The 24,585-nt window shown below is 46.3% G+C and overlaps 1 protein-coding gene and 1 long non-coding RNA gene across 7 annotated transcripts in view; one reads left to right on the top strand and one right to left on the bottom strand.

The window, feature by feature from the left end:
- Positions 1–1,427: 1,427 nt before the first annotated feature.
- The window catches only part of dac (dachshund family transcription factor), a 170,269-nt gene continuing 147,111 nt past the window's right edge, over positions 1,428–24,585 (top strand). For 3 of the 6 annotated variants that reach the window (XM_029304307.2, XM_029304302.2, XM_029304304.2), the window contains exon 1: positions 1,434–3,390. In XM_029304307.2, coding sequence (XP_029160140.1) covers positions 2,618–3,390 — 773 coding nt within the window. In that variant the 5' untranslated portion in view covers positions 1,434–2,617. Of the gene's footprint in view, positions 3,391–24,585 lie in introns of all 6 variants that reach the window. The other 3 variants (XM_029304312.2, XM_029304290.2, XM_029304296.2) reach the window with 2 other exon arrangements.
- LOC114932153 (uncharacterized) overlaps positions 7,868–24,585 on the bottom strand; it is a 32,204-nt gene continuing 15,486 nt past the window's right edge. Inside the window, exons 2-3 of the long non-coding RNA XR_003819825.1 lie at positions 8,293–8,448; positions 7,868–8,164 (exon numbers count right to left, since the gene is read on the bottom strand). This is a non-coding gene — a long non-coding RNA (uncharacterized LOC114932153). The remainder of the gene's footprint in view (positions 8,165–8,292; positions 8,449–24,585) is intronic.

Here is a 24,585-nt window from a genome sequence, read left to right on the forward strand (position 1 = left end):
AATGCGGCTGCTTCTCCATTCGAGCTTTTCTTTTTTAATCAGCGATATATTTACATTCTATTTTTAAAAAGATAAAGCATTTTGTTTGTTACATCTACTCGTGTGTAACATTACTCGTACTCGCTTCGCACTTATGATTTTCATCTCTGTCCCGCGAATCGAGGTACTCGATCGCGGCAAAATTCACCTCCAGGAACTGTCGGCGGATACGGGCGCCTTGGGTATGGCACAAAGATATTAAGCACCCATACCCTAACCGTGTCGGAGAGTGTAGACTATCCTGTGTGTTGGACTGGTGGGGATGGAGAGGCGGAGGAAACGCAGAGGTGCGCACAGCGCGGAGAGAGGGTAGGTGGACTAAGGGTGGGTGAAGGCGTAAGGGGGTGGCGGAGCAGGAGAGAGATCGCAAGGAAAGCGGAGTTACCTACAGAAGAAATAAGTGCGCGCGTGTAATGCTGATGGCGAATATGGTAGAGGAGATCTGAGAAAAGAGTAGGAGAGGGTAGTGGAGAAGGAGGTGAACGAGGTAGTAGAGGAAAGAGAGAGAGAGAGATGCGCGGAGGGGGAGGGGGAGATAGAGGGAGGGAGGGGGAGAGTAGGTTCGCGGATGGCAGAAGGGTGAAGAAGGGAGGCAGCGCGCGCGAAAGCGAGCGATCGATTCGAACGTTGGCGACATTCTTCGTCGTAGGGACAGGGAACAGTGGGAGAAAGAGGGAGAGAGAGATAGAGACGAGGGTAGTACATGTGTGCGCGCCTAACGCAGAGGGAGATGATGAAGGAGAGAGATGAAGCGAGAGTAGGGCAGACGGGAGCGAGCGAAGAAGAAAACATATACACAGAAGGCAGAGACGGCTGGTCGCGCGAGAGAGTGCGAATCTGGAAAATGTGGAGGGTGGCGAGAGAAGGGTGAAGAAGCAAGAATAATCAAAAAGGTAAGAAAAAATGAGAAAAATATCGGAGCGGATTTCGAAAAATCGAGGATAATATTTAAAAATAAAGAAGAAATAAAGAATAATCATAAAGATTTAAACATGAGGACCTAGACTATCAGATATAATGAAGCGGAAGAGTCACGAACGAAACACTAGGATGGAAACGATGCAGACAGTCAAAGGAAGAAGAGAAATAAGAGTCGAGTGAAGAGACTGGGTAAGGCGCCCGAGAGAAGAACAGCACGTGAGTAAGAGACAAGAGTGAAAGATATAAAAGTGCAGAGAGTGGGGTGAAGAGGAACCCGCACGCCGAGGCAGGAAGGAGAACGTAAGACCCGCAACGCGAAAGAAGACAAACCCGGCAAGAGTAAAAGAAGAAATCCCCCACTCGCATCATCGTTGGTACGTTTCAGTCGTACTGTCCTCAGGCTCTCCGCGCGTCTGCGTCTGGTTGTCCCTCTGTGTTGGTAGCCCCCGGAACCGTCCTCGTCGGCGTAGTCGTCGTCGTCGTCGTCGTCTACCACGTCGGTGGCAGAGGTTGGCAAATAGTGGGGGATGCGGGGGGCGGTTGGCCAAACTGCCGCCACCCGGAGGGAAGGTTCGAAAGGCGTAGACAGTGTTAGCCTGCCGTCCAATAGCGAGAACAGCCGCCCTGGTGGCTCCGCCAACCGGATAGTCGGTTGTGCGCACAGAACGCCCATCCTCCCCGTTTGTCGGGCTCCCACTGATGTTTTTATTTATTACATCTGTGACTGGGTAGGGAAATACTCCCGACTCGACCGAGAGAGCGTTTGCTACTTTGAGAACGAGCGACGCGCGTCCCTGCGAGTTACCGCGGCAGCCGCCTCCGTCGTCATCGTCGCCGCCGCCACCACCGCCGTCGTCGTCGTCGCCGTCGTCGTCGTCGTTGTCGTCGCCGTCGCCGTCGCCGTCGCCGTCGTCATCCTCGCTGTCATCCCATCATTGACATTGTCACAGTCATATCTCGTGTACACGTTACGGTTCTCCTCGTATTTACGCGTATCCCGGTTCAATCGTCGTGGTGTAGCCGTTTTCCGTTTGTTGTGATATGAAGACATCATTATCGTGAGCTAGTGAACAAGTTGCTATGTCTCGCTGATAAACTCAGTGCCGAAGACTGTTGTCGTTCGCAACAACTGTCATCGTCGTCGTCATCGTCGTCGTCGTCATTGTCATCCACGTAATCGTCATCGTTATTGCTACGAGTAAGCTGTCGAGTTAAACATTTTTGCGATGGATCGGTGAAAATCAAATATCCGCGTGGTGGACTAAAAATTTGTTATGGACACAGAGGTTCACGTGCGTGTTAGGACTGAAGAAATCGTGAGGTTTGATTCGTATCAAGACGCGCAACACTTTCTTGCAGTGATAAGCTACACGTTCGAAGTTACTAGTTTGGCGGAGTTTTAAAATAGGAAATCAGTTGCAGTACACGTTAATCATCGTCGAAGAAAGCTCACAAAGAGGATTGGAAGAAACATGCTTTAACATGCATTGAAACGATCCACGTTCCTACGTTCGAGTCGCACCGCGATATTCGCCAGCGAGCGAACACAGTGACGACATTGAACGTCAGAGACACGGACCGTATCGCTGGCGACAAGGACGTGGCAGAGTGTCTCGTCGTTTCTACGAAGAATAGGAACGCGCGTTTCCGACCCTCCATGGACCACGGAGCGATGGACAGCTCTTCCGATCACAGCAGCCGTGCCAGTCCCGTAACCGGCAGCCCGAAACATCCGCACAGCCCGTCGACGCAGCAGAGTCAGCAACAGCAACTCCACGGCAGTCAGCATCAACCGCCGCCGTCCCATCAGTCGCACGGGCGCGATCAGATCCGCGATCATCAGCAACAACATCGCGGAGTGCCGACACCGGGATCGCCCACGAGAGGTTCGCCACCTCAAGGTCTTCCTCTGAGTCCACCGCCCTTGTCAGCCGGGGGTGGACCCGGGGCACCGCCCGGAATGGTTCCTCGTATGCCAGGATTACCGCCACCGGGACTGGGACTATTGGGCCAGCTCGGTGGGATGCTGAGCGGTCATCATGGTTCACCGTTGGAGCTGATGGCTGCTCATCACGCTGTCCTACCGCCGAGATCCTACAACAGTCCTCCGCCGATCAGTACGAGCGATCCTACCGCCAACGAGTGCAAATTGGTAGATTATCGCGGTCAGAAAGTTGCGGCGTTCATTATCGCCGGCGACACGATGCTCTGCCTGCCGCAGGCCTTCGAGCTGTTTCTCAAACATCTCGTGGGCGGCCTTCACACAGTCTACACCAAGCTCAAGCGGCTGGATATCGTGCCGTTGGTGTGTAATGTCGAGCAAGTTAGAATCTTACGCGGCCTCGGAGCCATCCAACCCGGCGTCAATCGGTGCAAGCTGCTCAGCTGCAAGGACTTCGACGTTCTTTACAGGGACTGCACCACGGCCAGGTAGGTGACGACGCTCTTGAGAAATGACGCGACGACGGTTCTTCTCTCGTATAGTTTTCTCCCTCGATTAGGTTGTCGATTGCGATTCCCGGTGAATAGGCATTCGTTGGTCGAGAAAAATGTACGTTTCCTCTGAGTTTGGTAATAACAAAATTATCGAGCGAGTGTGCGGAGCGAGCAGAAGAGACCAGAGCTCGGAATCGTGACTGGTAATTTTGATGAAACCAGTTTTGACATTCTCCATTCTGCCTCGTGGCGATCATGCCATTGCATCGCTATGTTCCGGACGTTTCTGCAAAACGAATCTGAAAATTCAGATTAGTGACGCACAGTGGATATTTATCGACTAGTTATCTGTTAACGCGAGTCAATTTTCATAACAGGGAAGAGATGCACAACTTGCGTACATCTGCGCGCACACACTTTGACGCTTTTGCTTCTTCGCCGCTGCAAACGGAAGCTACGATCCTCGCATACATTAATAACGCGCGTTGTCGCCGCTGGGCAGCACTTTATCTTCGCCTGTACCTCGGCGAGGTACCTCGGCTTTCGCGCCCGCTACCAGTCGGCCAAAAAATACTTTAATTGTGCACCACCTACCGCTCCTTAAGACTTGATCATCATCGAGAACGGCTCCCGGTGACCCTCGGGCTTTTTCCGTATAGGCGATTCACGAGCGATCCTCATGCATCGAAATTGCTTCGCGAGATTGCATTTTGCGTTTTGAAAGGAATGCCGTTTCGGCATTCAATGGCCTTTATTTACATACGCGAGAATTATGCCAAAAATGAGAGACGTATCGCGTCCACTTGTAAAATAATTTTCATTCCAAGTATAAGAGAGCAATCGCGTGCATCCCGATGGCAAAGAGAGAATAGAGAAAGAATTAAGATATCCGAGTCACGGCATCGGCACGTGCTTCTCGTTTCTAGGATTGTCACCAAGTTCCCGCGCCAACAGGTGTCCCTTTCACGGCAGTTTCTCTGAATGAATCGTCCCCGGCGAGGGAGAGAAAGAGAGGATGCCGGGCGAGAGGAGGAGAGCCTGGTGTTGTACAAGCTCTCTCTCTCTCTCTCTTTCTCTTTCTCTCTCTTCCCCACCCACGAGGTAGACGACAGACGAAACGGAATGGTAAACGGAACGAGGGGATTTAAGGTCGTCGGCTAAAGTGTTGTCCTCTCGCACGAGATCATTTGTCAAATCCGGATCGTCCCGTTCATCGATGTTTCGTATCAACCGATAGATTCGGCGCAATCTCCATCGATACGCTTTCGATATAATCGGTCGATTTTATTCGTGTCGTTTAATCGTTGCGGAACAAACGGAGATACGCGGCAGATCGCGAATCTGAACGGCAAATGGGCAATATTTGTTCGGCGAGCGACGCGCAGCGGCAGTCACAACGGAAACGGATTCAACGCGACACGGAGAGAGGGACAGAGCGAGAGGGAATCGAGGGATATCCCGAGGGACAGAGTGAAAGAGCCGGAGATAGCCAGAAGGAGAGAGCGAGGGCGAGAGGAAGGAAGGAGGAAGCTCGTAGGGATCGCAGGGATTCGAATAATCCGGAGTAGCAGTCACAGAACAGAACTTCGCGAGCCGTCGGCTCGTGCGGGTCTCGCCCTTTCCCGAGAGCTCGTTTTTACGTATTTTATACAGTTTACTCTTTCTCGCGATTTATGCGGAATCGTCGGGTTAGTTGTAGCTCGATTAGCGACCAATTTCCTCGACATCGTATCCTCTCTTGTAAGTTGAATATCATTTTATTTTGCTGTCTTTTTCATTACAAGACATCTCTCTCCTCTCTGTTTCTCATATAATAAACATTATAAAATTTGTTTCAATTTAGAAAGAACGATCTCGAATTCCTGTTTATTTCACGAAACTATGAAAATTCTTTCTATATTTATATAATTGTTGTGATTAACGTCGAAAGCAAGTGACGATTACTTAATTATCAATGACAATTATAACATTCGCGATATTCGATTTCGAAAATGAAAGACGCAAGATCGTTTTTTTTTTTTTTTTATCCAAACCCTTTGCACCTCCCCGTTTATTCGGATCGCGGAGGATCGCGCGGATATCGATCGGGGGAAAAAAGCGAGACGGCGCGGTCGCTTGAAAAATAGGATGATCAAGAGGCTGCGACACGGCCTTCCTGTGCGGTCCGATCGCGTGTACTGCTGACGTCGTTACATTCTGATAATGCACAGCAACGGTAGCGGCAGCAACGGATACACACAGGCGAGCCACATCTACGACGAGTCAAACACACACCTATACATAACAAAAGCATACGCTCTCTCGCATGCATCCCTATACATGTGTATACGAGTGCACATCGACCCCGTTCTACGCTTCTGCCGGACCGATACAACAGCATGTGCCCAGAACCGCACCGATAATTCAGGGGGATTTTTCTTGCGGTTTACTTGCGCGGCGCCGGCTGCTGCGTCCGGAGATACTGGACCGAATTGCGGCCGTATTTTTCGTACTAGGTTCCCGAGTAAATAATAAACGTTAAAAAGCGGACAGCATATGTGTGTACGCAAACGACAGCGAATGCGGAGAGCCGCGTGCCGGACTCGCAATGCGGAACCGCGTGCGCGTGCACGGGACACGCGTATGGTACCTAACGAGCGCACAATGCGTGAATCGTTACTGCCGCTCGGTGTATTTTTAAATGCCGCGTTTATTTCTCATTGCGAGATATCACGCTGCTTTTCGATTTTCCTCCAAGACGCTATACCTCGATCGAAAACGCCAACAGGTATTCTTGTTGTAGGCCGAAAAGAGTAATCGATTGCATTATTAATTAGTCGCGTCATATATAAATATATATATATATATATATATATATATTTATTAGGGCCCTACGATAATCGGCGAGGAAATAATAATGCGGCCGCGTTGCGCATAGCTAACGAGACGAGTCAATTATATCAATTAATTCGCCTAACTCGGTCGGACGGACGAACGATCGCGCGCAAACTACCTATTCGGAGTCGAGCCTCTAATTGGGAATCCGCGAAAAGAGGTCGCGCCGGGAAGACAAAGAAGGAAATGAAGGAAAAAGCACAGAGGGGAACGCGAGGAAAGGTACAACGTGATTTTTTTTCTCTATTCTTCCTCGAGAACGCAGCGTCTAGTATATGTACCTGGAGCATAACAACAACAGTCAGCCAGAAACTACGTGGGAGTGCGCGCGGCCCTGGACTATAATTCTATGCGCTATTAGCCGTTTAATTATAAAATTGTGCATAGATTAATTGGCTCCCGTAATGGCTCTAACAATGCACAGACATATTGTGAGAGAGCGAGAGACACAGGGAGGAAAGAGGAAAGAAGGGGTGGTACACAGAGAATAGAACCGGAGAAGAGAGGGGGTGAAAAGGGGGAGAGCAAGAGCATAGAACAGAAAGAGAGTGAGAGAGAGAGAGAGAGCAGCAGAAAGCCGTTATTAATATTTATTTCCTCTGCTCGCTCCTCCCAGCTCCTGGTTGTTGCCGTGCGCCGATGCGTGGTTATAGGCTACGTAAGCTTTTAATATCTATGCGCTCGTGTTAACTGCACGAATACACAAATAGGGCTCGGTAAAGTCCTCGTATGAACGCGACTGTGCTCTCTCTTTCTCTCCTCTCCGTGGCTCCACGGAAAGCATCGCGATATTATTCGACGGACGGACGTCTCGAAAAGGGATCGTTCTCGATTCTTTTGCTGCAGCCAGCAACGCCGAGTGGAGAGGATGATCGGTTTCTCCTCTTTTCTCTCTCCCTCTCTCTTTCTCTCCGTACACACGAGCTCGTATCTATCTGGTAATTGTATCGTTTACAGCAGCTGGCAGGCCTCTCGGCCTTTTTTTCCCGTTCCTGCACGGGGAATTGGGCCGCCAGCGTGATATTATAAAGGCTCGCATGACCCCATTGTTAGCATTACTTTTCATCGAGATACATATATATATATATACATATACATAGATATACACGTGCTCTTCCATATATATATACACACGCCCGTAGACTCCCCCACGACGTATATATATGTATGTGTATGTGCGTGTCTCTCCATTAAATCTGCTTGTCGATTAATACCATAATCGAAAACGAAGTCCGCGCGTTTCCCGTGTACTAGTTGCCGTGAGAATAATTCACAGGCAACTGCAATCGATGAAAACCGCGAAGCGGATATAGAGCCTTGAACTTTATAATATATAGTATAAGGCGATAAAAACACAGCCGCACGTTGGCTTTTTATTGATAAAAAAAAAGTGGAAATTATTCCGCCTCGATTGGAAAACTCACGAGTGCATCATAACGCATCGGTACACTGATCAGTTATTAGCCATTTCGGTGCTCGTGCCAGAGCCATTTAATAATATATGTACCATATATTCGCCAGCATCCGGGAACTATCGCTTATTTATTTATTTATTTATTCCTCGGTCTCTGTAGCAGCTGTAGCTTATATTCGCGGTAGTTTATCGAGTTGTTTAATTACTTCGCGCCACACTCGAGAAACCGGAGCACTCGGAGCGGCCTTCTCCATTTATCTTTACAGCTTTCGAAAGCACGGCCAGCGGTCACTAATCTCTTCTTACACAATCGTTCTTAATTTACGGAAATTAATTGAAAACACAAATCTGAGAGGGGTGCCTGCGCCTTTCTTCCCAGCCTTCCGTCCGCCGCCCTCCGCCTACGACGCCGTTCGCCATCGCCATCGCCACCCACAGCCTATTCCCGCGCTTCGCTCATAATTCTCGGTAATTAATAATCTGCAACAAGTAATAATAAAGCCAGTAATCCGGCTGCGCGCGCGCGCGCGCCGCGCCGCGGTCGAGCAGCGTTCTTAATTCTGGATAATTAATGCAAAGACAAACAAGAAGGATTAAAATCGACCTACCCATCCACCCACCGTTCTTTCTCCCGTTGTTTCTCCGTACTTCTCCCTCTTTTTGACGCTGCTGCTACACGCTGCTTCTCTATAACGTTACCCAAAGATGGCCGACTGTTGTAGCCGTGTGAGAGAATTCGCTACTTTTCTCTCTTATTTCTTTCCCTACGTTCGCAAAACTTAAGGTTAGCAATTTTGTTCTCTTTGCCGAAAAAATGTAAGAAAATTACAATATATTACACTAAAATATATCTGCGATTATGAATGATTTCGAATTATCGTAACGCGCTGTGAACTTGATCGCGTTTTATTTGTATAGTCGATTTAAATAGTCGAAAATTCAATTGTCGCTCTTTTTCACCATTCGATCGCGAGACGAAGTCCGACAGTTATCAAGCTGCTGCGCGATTTAATTACGCGGAGTAATTAAGGAGAACGTTGTGATCTGCATCTAGGAAGAATAGGGGATGAGGGAACGTGTGTTGGCTGCGCGTGCAATGATAAAGTCACAATATTATTATCGCGATCTATATCGTCTGCCGGCCGTCTGCATGCGGTAAGACGAGATCCTTTCTCGAGGACGATGGGAACCCGTGTACGATACGCCCAGAATGAGGAGAGGAGAGCCGGGAAGGAGAGAGAGAGCAGGATGCGAGCGGGCCCATGGCTATAATCACGAGGCCTCTTGATGGCGAGATACAAATGCAAGTCATCGAGGCCCCGTATTGTATCGCAATGGCGCCAGGCTCCCGTTCCGCGTTTCCCTTTCGGCGTTCCCCGATGCGTTTCTCTATCGTGCGGCCGTATAGGTATATTCGATGGAACCCAAAGAAAGGCTCCCAATTTAAAGCGTTAAATACGCGACTGTTGCATCGATATTTTATATATATTTTCTGCCGCGCCGTGTTAATTCTTGCCAATCATGATGCGTCGGAGGATACGGTAAGATTCGATCGAACCGCGAAAGTTAATTTCCCTCGTCATTTTCTCATATTATTTGGAAGACAAACGATCCTTTCACAGAACTTATAAATGATACGCGCTATTTCAAAACCGTTTATAAATTGTGTATTATTTTTTTGCCGCACAACTATAAATAATATTGAATTACTAATGTTTGTACTTGAGTATCTATAAATAATTATTGATAATCACAACGATTGTAGAAAGTCTTTATAAATGATAAAAAAATGCATTATAAATTATAATCATTTTTTTCCATACATCGTATATACAATTCTTGTAGATTTTATCATAGATCGAGAAGGAATGAAAGCGTATAAAATCTCTCGAGTCAATTCGCATTTCCGACAAGCGTGCCACAAGATTGTTTTGAAGATTCGATCGGAGCATTTTTCTCGTCAACGAGAGCTCGGGGTTGCGTTACACACTTTTAACAACGGCCTACGCACACGTCGCGTCACACAGGAACCAAAATCGATTGTTTCTGCGCGAACCAGTGACCCACATTAAAACAGCTGACTGCGGCGGCGGGACCCACGAGTCCCGTTTCGTTCTTTCCCCTTGATTCACCCTTGTTGCGACGACGCCCGCCGCCCTCGTAAAGAACTATCCCCAAGAGCGCATCTTTCGCTTTCGCCCGGTGACTAAAACGCGCTACAACTCATCGAGAGCGAAACAAGGGTCCTTAATCCTTCTGTATTTTTGCTGTTACCCCCAGATTATGGATGGAGTCGATTTTTTGCACGATACACTGTTCATTAAATTCACAAATAATTTCGAGGTAGATTTATAGATGGATTGATTAATTGAACAAATTGGAAAATCTTATGAAAAATTGTCTGCTTTTTTATCAATTAGGACGATCGTGTTTCATCGTAAACGAACAAGATAGACCGCGCGGCTTCGAAAGAAAGCTTTATTACGAAATATGTAGTAGATCGCAATAAAGTGCTTCCTTTAATCGATACTGTCTTATGGATTCCTCGTACTATCGTGTCCCGCATTAACGGAAAACATTCAGCATGGGCACCGCGGGCTCTTAACCATCTCTCTCGGGAGACGCGTTTAAGAATCCCGCGTTTGTACATGCAATCGCGTGTTCACGTCGAGTAAGCTGTGCCTCGATAGAGCGAGCCTCGTCGTGGACGTGTCGTGCTACCGGCGCGCTCGGGTCCGTAAATCCTTTACGGCAACAATTTTATGCGACCGCGGATTTAACGGAATTGATCCGAAGGTCAATATAAATCCTCTCCCTCTCCCATTCTCTCTCTCTTTGTCTCGACTATATATCGCCATCTTATTATCGTAATCGCTCATATCCGATAGTGGAGATTTGCATTAGACGATTAGTTTCTTTTCCACTTCTTTTTTTTTTATACGTCTCCGCGTTTGTTTACCCGGGATGGGTTATTATCTTCACGATACTCATGTTTTCATTTACGAAAAGATTACGAAACCGCTTGTGTCTCGTTCAGATTACATTGAACAATCGAATACTGAAATGTGTTGTGTATGTACGGGCATTGTATCTAGTTTGATCAACATAGAGCGACTGTCCGTGCGTCACACATATAATTTGCGAAATGATTGATTGGCCGGAAATGATACGGGAAACATATTTCGAAACATTTCGATAGGCGGGTTTCGCGTTGCTCGACCATCGAAAGTTATTATGTTGCGATTAACTAATAGATATGAAACAATTATAGAGAGAGCGAGGGGTAACAATTTATTCGGCGATTTATGTTTTCTCACAAAATTACGAAAAATATATACGCGATCGAGAGCTTCTTAATTCCGCCGGAAAGTCGCTGCATTTGCACTATGTAATTGCCATAATTATGCGTCGCTCGCTGCAATATTACGGTCTCTCTCACGTTGGAATGCCGCAGTCCGAACGAATTTCAAGTTTTCGTCCGGCGCGACCGCGTCGTGTGCAAACTGCACGAAAGGCGTCCTTTCCGCCTCTCGCGAGGCGGCCTGTCACAACGATACTCGGTAATTTCGAGTGATTCGTGGACGACGTCAGCGAGCATATCGCACCCCTTTCGCGAGAGAGGGCTTTCGTGTGCACGCTAGCCACTCCAACTCGTTACACACGGTAATTAAACGACGCACGAGACTACCCCCGAGAAGCTAGGTGGCAGTTAGAACTTGGCCGTTTATAAGAGGAATCAAGTCGTTGTTAGAACTCGGCTCCGTATATATACCGCATATGCTTATCCGGATCGATTGCGCAAACGTTCGCGATTAGCATCAACGTAATTGATAGGATTTTTTTCTCTAGTTGCTTATGATCGTATATAGCGAAGAGGATAATTTGAGTACAATCGGTAGGTCTAGAGGCGCGGTTCGAGGACGTTTTGGCGCCACCATATGGCGTGGAACGCGGCGGTAAAATCGCGATTGTTCGAGACTTTGCTAGGGCCGAAATCAGTGCCGATCGAGGAAGCAGTGGCAGCTTCTTTCGAGCGAGGCCGTCTGTTTGGCTCGCGTGCTGTTCGAGTTTGGCGCAACGTCGCGCGTCAATCAAAATCGGGGCTCTCGAGTAGCTGCTCCTATAGTAATGATTCCCGCGCGAGTCGATGTCGAGTCGATCTTACGTACATGGACGCCTGATAGCCCCTGTGATATATCCTTGAAGGGTGCCCAGACTGCGGAGTCTCGAGTCGTCAGCCCAGTCAGCCAACTCGGGCGGTGTTTGCCGGTTTTGTCGGGCGAGGAGCCATCTTTACACGCGTGCGGTCCGCTCGCGTGATGCACGCATGCCACCTCTCCTCCCTTCATATTCCGCTCCTTTTTCCTCCACAGACCTGGTCTCTAGTTTTCTCCTTTTCGCTCTCTCTCTATCACTCTTTCTCTCTCAATCCTATACGTATACGTCTCTTCGCGGATGCCTCCTTACTTCGACTTTACGTGCGATCGTTTACGCGCTTTTCCCTTTCGCGCACGAATGTAGGCTTACGGGATAAATACCGCGTGATCGCGAGATATTGATCGAACAAATTATGCGAGAATCAGCGGCGGAATTAGATTGCTCCTATAGATTTTTGATAGTCTTCGTAGCTGAGAGAGAGAGAGAGAGAGAGAAAGAAAGAGGAAACGCACGAACTTAGGATGATCCGTTTATTACCTTGCGCGATATGTATATATTTTTGCTTAAAGCTCTGTCATCAAAAATTGATAATTTTCTGAATAAAAAAAACAGCTGATTGTGTGTCAATATTTGTTAAATATAGATAATAATAACGATATGTGCTTTAAATGAATGAGTTCGTCGGGTTATTAAGCTCGCGCAACGATATATGGATTCGATTGTTGCAATTTGAGTCCGCATCGTTTTAGGATCAGCCGAAATCGCCGTTTCATTAACACGGCATCCTGCGATCTTAAGAAGCCGAACCGAGAAGAGAACCGGCTCTAGGTCGGCACGCCCAGATTTCTATATGTAATCTCGTGGAATGAATCATTCGATTCCATCTCTCTTCCTCTCTCTCTCTCTCTCTCTCTCCCGCGAGCCGACCGATTTCGTATCAAATCGACAAAAGAGGAGATGCATTCCCGTGCATATGTTTCCAGTCCAAGCATAACAGCATGCAAATAATACGAATCCATCCGGTCTATGACCTCTGCCGATGATGAAAGAGAGGAAAAAAGTGTACGACGTTTCGATTGTTTTCATTTTTTTGATTTCTTCCTTGGCTATTTAAGCGTCTAATTTTGATTGGCATTTCTTCACAAAGTGCCGACTAAGGACTGTCAGGCCATCTCTTTTTGTTGATTAAGCTAAGTTTAATTTTTAATCAAGGACGGCAACTATATACGTGGATTTCTTGCGCGGTCGCGCGATCGCCGACAACTTCTTCGTGCGCGTTACGACGAAAAAGTTTCGCTCCGTTAATTAATTCGTGTTTTTCCAGCATCTCGAGGATTACTTTTTCCTATCAACGGTCGTGTCTAACCGGTCGCCGCGCAACGCGTAATCTTCTAATTTCTGCGTACCGCATTTCTTCCCTCGCGCACTCGAGATAATATAGCAAATAATATGTAATTATATCATTGTTCGAAATTAGCTGTCAGCCGTTGTTATATACAGTTCGGGACGCCCGCGAACGAGCAGTCGAGGTGTTATTAGCGTTTGACATTGATACATCCGATCGGCTACGGCGTGGATATTTTGCGTTATCCTCTTCGCGATCAGGATCGTCGATTGCGCTGATGACGATTCTGCAGGCAGATGTTTGCACGTGTTTGTCGCTTTAATGAGAATGATAACGAATTACGATCGAGTGTGAATTAATTAATTAGGGTGGATGCGCAGCAATAAATGTTTCATCATGGAAAGAGATAAGAAATATTTTTAACAATTTAATTTGGATGGAAAATATTATTATTATGCGTATATTTTCGAGGAAGAGAGGAGACCAAATTAATAAATTTCTACTTTACTGCTAATTTACGACTGTAATATATTTTTAATATTTTAGGAGAATAATCGAGAATAATTTTCCAGATCAAAACAAAACGATCTGTTTGAATCGCAATCTTAACTGTTGGCGAACATCCACGAGCGAGCATAGGCATATAATTACACGGGATTCTGGCTCTCGAAAGCGTTCGCTATTTATCAACGTCGCTCGTTATGGCGTATTCTCGAGGTAGAGCAATCTGGCAAAATTGAAGAAAATGATCGCGACGTTTCGATTCGGTTTAATTATCAAAATTTTCTAGATCGATATACGCGCGGATTTATATTCATCGAGATCGCTGCAAAATTATTAAACGATTTAATCTCTCTGCGGCGTTATGACGTAACGATATACATATATACCGCGATACTTGTCGATCCCCGACAAGGAGCAACGATCGGATCGCATCGCTGTGCGAATAAATTATAACATAATTGTGCACAATATCGTTTGACGTTTTGTAAGTAAAATTATGTCCGTAGTTACGTCGAAATTGCCTCAATTATACTAACTTTACGCTTTCCGGTCATGCCTAATCGCGATCGCGATATAACCGCGTTGCCGATTTTTTTTTAATCCCGTTGTCGATCGTCGTGAAAGTTTCGTATGCATACATATCCTGGACGCACTCGCGAGAAAAGTAACGACGAGGATCCTCGCGCGCGGTGTCTCGCCTGGCGATTATTATCGCCTGACACAGGCCATAAAGTACATTTTAATTCGCGCACATCGCGCGAGATAAGACCGGTCGACCGGCTAACCGTGCGTGCTCGGTACGTATCCAGAGAGGGTGTATACGATATTGCTGCGCGATCGTGGGACAATCAGACTTGCAAAAACGGGACTTAATTGGGCCTTTAATCGCGGCGGAATGATGATTAATCGCGGAATAGTCGGGCGTAATCTGGGTACGTACCGAAGTACGTATTCGAAAACGGGCCGCAAGATAAATCGCAGGCATCCTCGAGGTAGGAATACGACGACGGTTGTAGGTACGTGCTAGAAAACGACCGTAACTTAAACACCTGCGAACCTCGCATGAATGTATGTATATATGTAATATGTGTAATATTTCACGCTGAATTATTTATATCTATCGACATACAAATGATTAGATGCCAAACTCTTCCTTCCTCTCCTCTCTCGCGAAGAAGAACCGTACGATGGAACGCGTGCCTAAACGTATCCGAGTCTGTGTTGCCGTTAACTTAATACGTGGTTTCGTATATGCATATATATATATATATATATATATATATATGAACGTGTAGCCTCAGCTTCATAGTTGACTCGATCGTATCTCACGCCGTGTCTAGAGTTTAGACACCCGTTGCCCGCGAAAATATCAGCATTGTATAAACTTGATCCGGAGCGCGCGCGTTGAGGGGGATATCTCTCGTATATACATGCGATGTATGTATTTATGGGAATCTTCTGCTCGGCCAATTTCGGATATGAGAGCGAGCTAAAGAAAGCGGACGCAGAAATAGGAGAGCCAAGAATTCCGCTCCGACCATACACGTCCTCCGTGGAGGAACGAGCAGAGTATTGTCGGCGCGAACATTTCGAGATGCCTTTACTCTCATTCTTCTCTCTTTGGCCGCGGTACTCTAGACGAGCCGCACCATCTGCCCCTCTTTCCCGCGTTTTCGATACTTTTTTTTTCATTTTTATTTCCCGCAGCGGGCGTAGACGAGAATACTCGGTGCGGCGTTAAAATAACTTTCAGACACTTATAGAATTTAATTATATATTTGTCGCACGAGTTAATAAGACATTTGAATGCCTATAATATTATGCGTCGATGAAATTATTTTAATTTGAATAAATTTTGTCAAATTTGTATATTTAAACTCGCGCGCGACAGACGCGAAAAAATGGAGACATCTTCTCGATATCTTTGCTTCGAACCGCGAGACGATGATGACGCGACGCGGCCGCGCATCTCGGACCCTTAAGAGAGTTCGCAAACGAGCTGCCGCCGTTAATGAGGCGATATTTCAGTTTTTGAATAACTGACCTAGCCCGGGAGAGAGAGAGAGAGAGAGAGGATACACGTCGAACCGGTTCCAGTCTCGGCGGCGTCTACCCGTGGAAACATATGTCTCAGAGCGTCGTCCCCCCATTCGCCTTTGTCTGACGCTTTGTACGCGCGCTCGTTCCCGATTTTATCGGCTCGGTACTCATAATTCGCGCGTTGCATGCGTATCTGCTCATCTGGTCTAGAGTCTCTTCGTACGCTACGCGTGTACACGGCCTTTTCCCCTTTTTCGCTGCTGCTTTTATCGGCCGCGCGTATATACCGTATATACATATACGTGCACGCCGCATACATCATCCGGTCGATTCGGTACCTAATGGCCGTTTCGGTCTCGGACGTGTAGGTACCTACCTACGCTCTTCGATCGTCTCCTCCCTGCTCTGCTACCACGGAGTTTCCTTGTCGAATCTCGTTTTTCTCGCACATATTATGCGCGATGCGTAACAAGAGCGCGCGCACGAGTGCGTTCTCGGTTAAATCGTACACAGACGCGATACCATTTTTTTTCATCCCTCCACAACGATTCGAAATTCGCGAGAGATCGACCAGAGAGATGACATCTTTTTTCCGTTCCGATCGTTTCTCACAAGTTAATAAGCGTTTCATCGGCCGGACCGCAGTCGAGAGGTTTCGTTTATTTCGCGACGAAAGGTTTAGGGGTAGCAAGTAGCGGGAGGGAGGGGAAGAAAAAAGTGCCAGGTCGATCGAACGAGGTTGCTGCGGGCAAACAAGAAGCAACTGCTGCCGTTCGGTGTATATACTCTAACATATAGTAGCGTAGAGAATGAAAAGAAGAAAGATCGCGAGCGCATCGAGCAATCGAACGAGAGAGAGAGAGACAGAGACAGAGGGAGAAAGGGAGAGACACGAGCGAAAAAGATTCACTGCCGATCAGATATCGACGAATCGAAATGAAAACCAAACAAGCCCACCTCCCGCCAGCCCGATCCTCGCACCGCCGCGCCTCGCTTCATCGATAATTGATAGAATAAATTAAATCATTTGTCTTGGCGGGAAATTAAAAAGGTAATTTATATACGCGCGCGCGGATAGCCGGGGCGTACCTGGTCCAGTCTCTCGATTGAGAGAAGGAAAATGAGAGAGAGAAAGAAAGATAGGCGAGCTACACCTACACACGCGGCTCTATTCGTTTCCTCGGTGGAGCATTTAGAACGCGCGGAAGAAACCGTCCCGGGATGCATCATTTGGAATTACCGAGTGGACCACGGATGAAAAAGAAAGAGAGGCGAGTAGATGCGAGACAAGGAATTATATGCGAAGGGGTGGAGGATAAGAAAAGAGCGAGAACTATACGCAGTGGTGAATCGTTTTGTTTTTTGGCTCGTCTTTCGATTTATTCCTCGCTGATGAATCAGGTGTGGCTTTTTCTCTTTCTTCCTCGACCGAGAGCGAGATTACTTTTGTGGGCGGGTCGCTTTCTGTCAGTGCCTCCGAGGTTACATCCAGGTATGAAGAGAGGAGAGAGAGAAGAAGAAGAAAGGGAGAAGGGAAAGAGAGATGCTTTCGCGCTACGTTCGGCCTGTCTCTACAGCAACTCTCTCGCGCTCCCGAGTTCTTCTCTCCCAGCTTGTCTTCCTGATTTGATGTAAATTGGAACACGGAGGTAGTGATGGTACTGATACCCTCTCGCGCGAGAGGTATCCGATACTCCCAAGCACACGTATCAATCTTTAACGTTGCATTTCAGTGGCGCGAACACACTCTCCCGTGGTATCGAATTATCTCTCGCGAGCCGGAACGCCCTTTGTTATTACGTTAATCGCAATTATTAATACGATTTTTCGTTATCATTTTGAATAGAAGATTTCACACATCCGCACACGCATACATATACGTACATACATACGCAAGCTGAAAATATACCTATACAATATAGAATTATGCATCGCAAACTGAATTTCATCGCGTTCCGGGTTCACGATGTGGATCGCCTATCGAGAGGGAGTAAATCCACGGTTCAACGAGGTCGTAAAACGTTCGTGCAACCAGACAGGGCACTGCCTTCTACGAGGCCCTCGACGGAGGCGGTCCCGCGGCGCGAGCTCACGTGTTTGAAATTACAATAAATATTGAGCGCCAATTAGAAGGAATGTTTTCACAGATGATACGCGCGCCTGATATATCCCGGCTCTTGTGTATGTATGTACATATATGTGTCTGCCGCGCTGCAATATCTCGCGAGAAGAGGGAGGAAATTGTACCGCCGCGCCGCGATCGTCGTCGTCATTATCATCGTCATCGTCCACGAACGAAAGTAACGTTTAGCACGGCGCCTCTGACGATATTGGTTTAGGCGTAACACTTGCCTGCGATTGCTAATAAATAACGAGAGGAACTCGCTGAGCGCGTCAAGATGGGAGCGAGAGAGGACGATCGCCCGGGTTTTCAGGGAGAGAAGGAAGGCGCGATGCAGCAGAGGGCCCGCGATATATACATATATATATATATATATATATATATGTATATACACGCGTAAGGAAGAGAATGAGGAGGGCCCCTGCTTTGACGGGCCGACGTTCGGCCATGGCCCGGCCGTCTGTTTTCTCAGGCAACAACAGAAAACGAAATATATGCGCGCGAAACGCAACACGTTCTTTCTCTCTTTCTCTTCCTCTTCCTCTTTTTCTCGCATCTCTTCCTACTTTACTTCATTCTGCACACTCTCTGCTCCCTGTCTATCCACCACGTCACCGTCTCGTCTCTGTCTTACCATCTCTACCGCTCTATTGGGATGCAAAGCGGTGTGGGTCGTTAAATTTGTTTTCAGCTGGACGTATCACATAAAGACCCATCGTCGTAGAATAATGTTTCGCGTACGTAATTTCTCTATTTAGTGTTAATACATCGAGGAATAAAAGTATCGGTAAAATGTAAAGATACTCCAATAAAAGCATATATCATTGATTGATCTATCATTAATTAACACGATTCTTAGGCATTTCGAAAAACCCTTGATAGGTGTTAAAAAGGTTGACAAAGACTCGGTATCTCTCGGTATTAGTTTAAAACGAGCGAGAAAACATTTCTCGCACGAAAAGCTAAAGGGCCAACAAACAGGAGAAACAAAGCTCGGTCTCGGAGAAGCGGCAGCGAAGGACGATTTGTTCGCGCCGCGGGAGTTCGGCTTAACGAAAATAAGCTAACTTCTCACATAATTCACTGGGGACTTGGTCCGAGGGCCCGGGGCTCTCCTCCCCGCGAAACGAGCCAAACGAACGGAATACAAATAGAAATCATTAATGGTTTTGTTTCGAGAGCTCTCTTTCTCTCTCTGTCTCTTTCCCTTCTCGGTCCCGGGGCCTCGAGCCAAGGCGGAACGATAATGATTCGTTAATGATTGGCCGTGCTACGTCGTCGTCGCTACGAAATTCGATTCTTCCCCTCGCAAGGTGGAAACGATTCGACTTTGTCTTGCCCGACCGCAAGTACAAACGCCGTGGCGATGGAACAATCGGGATTTCACGCGGATCGAGTAACATCGTGGTCTCGAGTCGAATTATCGAGACTGCGATGTATAACGGATGGAAAGGAAGTCGGGGAGCAGGTAGCTCACCTGAAAAACACCGCGTCGTACATCATCGACTTTTCAGCACGAATGTTCCAAAGTGTTTTAAACTACGTGCGTTATAAGAGCGATACACCACACACTGGCCTTCTCGCGATAATTTCCCCACGAACAGATCCGTCCTCGTTTGTTACGATCTCAATTTACTACGTCCTTGAGTGTCACGTTTATTTCTGTCAAATGGTTGTTCGGTAATTTTAAGAGAACGCTGGTAATTTACACAAGAGCCTTCTCTTGAAATTGATTCGAAGGTAGAACGAACGCTTCAACGATCGATTCGAAACATTTCGCACGATAATCGGCTGCGCGCGATAGTTTTTCACCTTGATTTCTCGACTTGCGGATCTGAAAACGATTGCTCGATACATTCGACATACGGTTCGGGACATCGGCGCGTTGGATTGGGGGGATTTACCAGAGTACATTACATACGTGTACGTGACAGCATTTCTTCCCAGTCGAAACGTCGTATCGATCAATGACAAAAATGTTTCGAACAATACGACCCCGTTTCTTTATTATAGTCATCAGTCATTCGGTATAAATATTAAATTCGCTAAAAAACTCGCCTCGACGGGCTTCGGGAGGTGGGGTCGAAATTGCACCGTCAGCCTGCGGCACAAAGAATACACGAGAGAGCAGCTGACCGATATCGTCGATCGGGGAGGGGTGCGCCGATCTCTGCTGGATTCTGTACGATCTGAAATCGACTTTTTGCGATTGCTATCTGATAAAAAGGGATTACGCGCTGTCACGACGCGCGAAGAAAAAATTCAAGCCTTATGGCTCGACTAGATTTTCATTAAATACACTCGCTTATTATTAATTCAATATGCCAAATTATAGACGTCAAATTTCATATGAATCAATTTCGCGCGCGCAAACCGGCTGTGCTTTCTTAAAATACTTTCCTTTTCACTCGAAAGGTGTGCGCCGAATGTGCCAATGTTTCATTGTCGCCTAATATATAATTGCACGCCTTCACGAATATTGTAATTATACCGGGTGGCCCGCGTATGACGAGGAATCTCAAACTAGGTGGCGAGAGAAGGCCCTCTTAAATTGTACCCAGAAGCAACGGTCGCGTCTCCTCCGCGCCGAGTCCTCTCGAGGCAGGGGAATCATTGTGGCCGCTAGGAACAAAAGGAATTTCAAAAGAAGTAGCCGAGGGAGCCCATTGTCGTGGGAAGCGGTCGTTTAGCGTTTGGTAATGAAGAACATCTGAGAGAGAGAGAGTGAGAGAGGGAAAGAGAGGACGCGGCGAATACCCCGGGAGGAAACAACGAACGTGTCCGAGCCGCAACTAAACCCGCACCTCATTCGAGCATCTACGAGAAGAGCACTTTACCACCCGGGAAGGATATAAGCAGGATACCGGCTGTTTTCTCTCAGACAATGTGTTCGATCCTCGATAATAGCTTTATAATTACGAAACGCGACAGAATGGATCACATCGCTGGCTCCAAGAAATCTTTTCTTCTCAACTTCATTGTGTGTATAGGGCAAGATCCTCAAAATCATTTAATACAATCGTATTTTCGATTATTATTAATTTATCTAGATGCAGATGTCAATTTTAATTTTGTAGAATATTGCCTGAGAAGAATTTGCATTTTGAGTTTGCTTGAGTGTTTGAATGGATAAAGGAAAGAAAACTCCGGCTTTTTCCATACGATGTGATGCGTGCATTCGCATTTGCGTCCTCGATAACCAGGATTTCACGGCGGCCGATGATGGCGGGAACACATTGAACCGACCTCGCTCGAGAAACGGCGCGCCGTAATCGTTTCAGATAGAAAACAGGAAGCGCGCGAGCGTCTTGATCGACGAGCGAGCGAGCGAAATGTGCTTACCAGCGTCTAAGGCAACGCGCTAAATAATCGCTTCTGTAGGCATAAGCGAACACAATGGTACTCGGCATTAATTAACGTACAAATTAGCATCACCGGGGTTAGCGAACAGAGCAGTGATTACGTTTTAATGATACCGACCGTCAGCGGCGGCTGCGATTTCTCGGGTTGTTGGCAGCGCGTAGAGATATCTGCGAGGATTGTCTATTCCATTCTTTTTTTCATATAACGCAATTTTACAATTGTATCTCTCTCTCTCTCTCTTTCTCTGTTTTTGTCTCCTATTTTTGCTCATTCCGAGGAAGACGGCGATAGCGACTCGAAAGTTCGAACCGCTGTCATAAAAAGCGGCATTCTATATATTAAATAAATTCTTGCGAAAGTTGGCTGCGGATCATTTCTCTTAGTCTCTCTTTCTTGTAATTGCTACAACTGTTACATTGCCGTACACTCTTGCGCATTTCTTATTCGAAATTTTCGCAATTTGTCCTTTTAAGATAGCAAGAAATATATAATTACGTTAATCGTTATAATTGTCACTTTCTCGAAATCTCGAATGATATGTATATATATTTCTGCGCCAGTCTCCACAGTTTTCCTGTCTGGTTCTATGAATTATCGCGGAAACCAATTCAAGTTTCACGGCGTAGACGCCGTCGAACATGAAAGCTAATTGCGCTAATTCGCATGTAGCGCACTCGTAATTTCATTTGCCGTAACCATTTTTTTTCATCATATGTCATTTTTGCGCGAATATATATCTCCATTTTCTTCCGCGATATTCTCGCGTCCGGCTACACCGCAGATCCTGTCGACGCGCGTGAACGTTACATTGTGATGATTTAAGAGGCGCGTCCTTCCTATTCTCTCGGTCACGCTCTCGCGCGCGTAACAACATGCCGATGCGTTCGCGGCACGTGGTGCATCACGTTTCGACTCACCACAGACACACGATTGACGCGCGAGAGACATTTAATTTCAAATTATGCAAATTACTCCCAAGTAAGTCTCAACTTTTTCTTCGACGCTGATCGATTTTTAATTGAATACCGGAAGTGCTCCTTTAGACGGACTTTGTAGACAAGTGATGTGTGTGTGTGTGTGTGTATACACACATATACATATATTCGTAATTTTATTTTTACAATACAGCTCATCTTATATATCTCTAAACATTAGAAACTTGTAATGAAGTCATCACTTAATCATTTCACGCTAATGCCGCTGATAATCACAGTAGCGTGTGAGTAACATTAAATTTTCTTGCATTTAATACTCGTTTAACTGATAACGAGTGCTACCGTGTGAGCATCGGAGTAGTCCGCTTCTTTCCGGAATTCCCCTTGCGTTCTTAATTAGTTTTCCTCGCCCTCGACATTGTAATGCGCCTAGCGAGGTTGTTAATACACGGAGTCGTTAATACGGCCAGTCTGGAGCGCGCATTAGCGTTACGCGTGCACTCTTTAAGCCTTCGTGCGTTTAGGTTTATTAGCATACGTTCGTATTCAACGAGACGAGAGTGCATCCTGACTGTTCCGTGCATATTTAATAAAAAAAAAAAAAAAAGAAAGATCGAACGCTCTGAATTACTTTTCTGAATTCGCCTTTCAAACTTTCGAAGTACCTTTTAAAGTTTCATTCGCGAAATACCGCTATACGTGTACCGTTCCATCGTAATGTCACGAGTGCCGCAACGGAATTCACCTTTGCCGAAGTATCGATCGTATGCCTTTGCTAAAAGTCGAGGAGCGTCGTGCCGAATAGTGTAGAGGAGAATTTCCGTTTTCGCCTTTCTTCCTTCCTTTGTACACGACGGTGGCGAGTCTCGTCATATATACGAAGCGCGCCTTAATTATTAAACTAGATCCTAGACGTTGAAATTGCGAGGCGTTACGCGAGACGTATTTTTTTCCCCTTGCCGCGTGCTTCAAACTCCCGTTCTTCTCCTTCGTTGCTCTTCCGTGTCGTCTCGACGACAGTATATATTTACGTATATATTTTTCCACCGTGATCTTTTCGTTTTCCTGGCAGGTCTGCTGAGAGTTCTGGATAGCACCTCAAGAGTTCCAAAAAAATTCCAATGACAAAATTAATTATTTCGAATATTTTTAATGTTATCGCTGATTTAAAGATTTAATTTCGTCAAGTTAGCAACCCCAAAATTTATCGATCGTTTTTTTGGCTTAATTTGCTAGAACTATTTTTAAAATTAATAAGAAACTCTTTGGAGTGCACTCGGAACTTTAAAATAATGAATTTTTTGAAAGATGTGGTGTGAACTTTACAGAGGTTTGTTTTTCACGTTCGCGAGGAAATTTTTCCATGATATAATTATAGTAATTCGTCGTATATATTACTCCCTCAGTTAACGACGTAAATTTATTATGAATGCATTGCTTCTGCTTTCTGTCATTTAATGTGTACGAAATGACAACGAGATATATATAAGGATGTCCCTTTTTCTAGTGTCGCAAAGGGTTACGTTCATGTCGTAATAAAATAAAAAAAAAATTGCCGATATCCAGAGGTTACAATGTTAACGAGAGTAAAAGGAAACTGATAGTTTAGAAATTAGCGTCGCTAATGATGATTAGCCGTGTAATTTCGTCAACGCGAGAAGAGCTTCGCGCCAGCCGGCGCGAATAAATCGTTCGTGATGTTTCTTCCACTTACGTCCGTCCGTACGTGCGTACGGGTCTCTCTCTCTCTCTCTTTCTCTCTCTTAAGATCTTAAGCGCAACGGAGCCTGGGAGTTATGGTAACCGTAAATAATCCCACGGGTACGGTAATGGCAATACCTGAGAGCGAGCCCGGGTATCGTGATTGTGCGCGACGCGCGGCTATTTACCCGCGCCGCGACTTCGAAGATGTGGACGCTGTGTGTTATTATAGACGTTCCTTTTTATCCGGCGCCGGATGCTTATCGGCGACGCTAATTTTTTCGCCGCGGCCGTAGTAAAACTGACTGCCAACGGAGAGATCGAGAAAGATGAGCGCCGTATGTGCTCCGCGTTAATAACATACACGCGTCTCCTCTTCACGGCGATTCCATCCTCGTCCCTTTTCTCCTCCCTCTTCAAAATTAGAGTTCTTCTGCCTTTAGCTCTGCCTAAATTAACTTGTCCGAAATTAAAATTGCTTGCGGTGAAATATATATATAATAATTTCAATTTTATATAAGATTTCTCAATTTTTCTCGATATCTTCCCGCATCGGAGTAATCTGCATTAAACTAATGAGTCTTGATATTGAAATACACCCTCGTCTCTCGTATAACGAGGGTGTTTTGTTCGGGTTAGCGCGCGCGTCATATAAGTTCACGGTGCAACCGCGTTTAGGATTCGGCTCGAAATGGGCCCTTAATATATTTCACGCGCTGCGCTCTCGCATTCT

This window comes from Nylanderia fulva, unplaced genomic scaffold (genome assembly GCF_048542155.1).
Source record: "Nylanderia fulva isolate GAGA-0341 unplaced genomic scaffold, ASM4854215v1 Scaffold23, whole genome shotgun sequence".
Classification (NCBI taxonomy): Eukaryota; Metazoa; Arthropoda; class Insecta; order Hymenoptera; family Formicidae; genus Nylanderia; species Nylanderia fulva.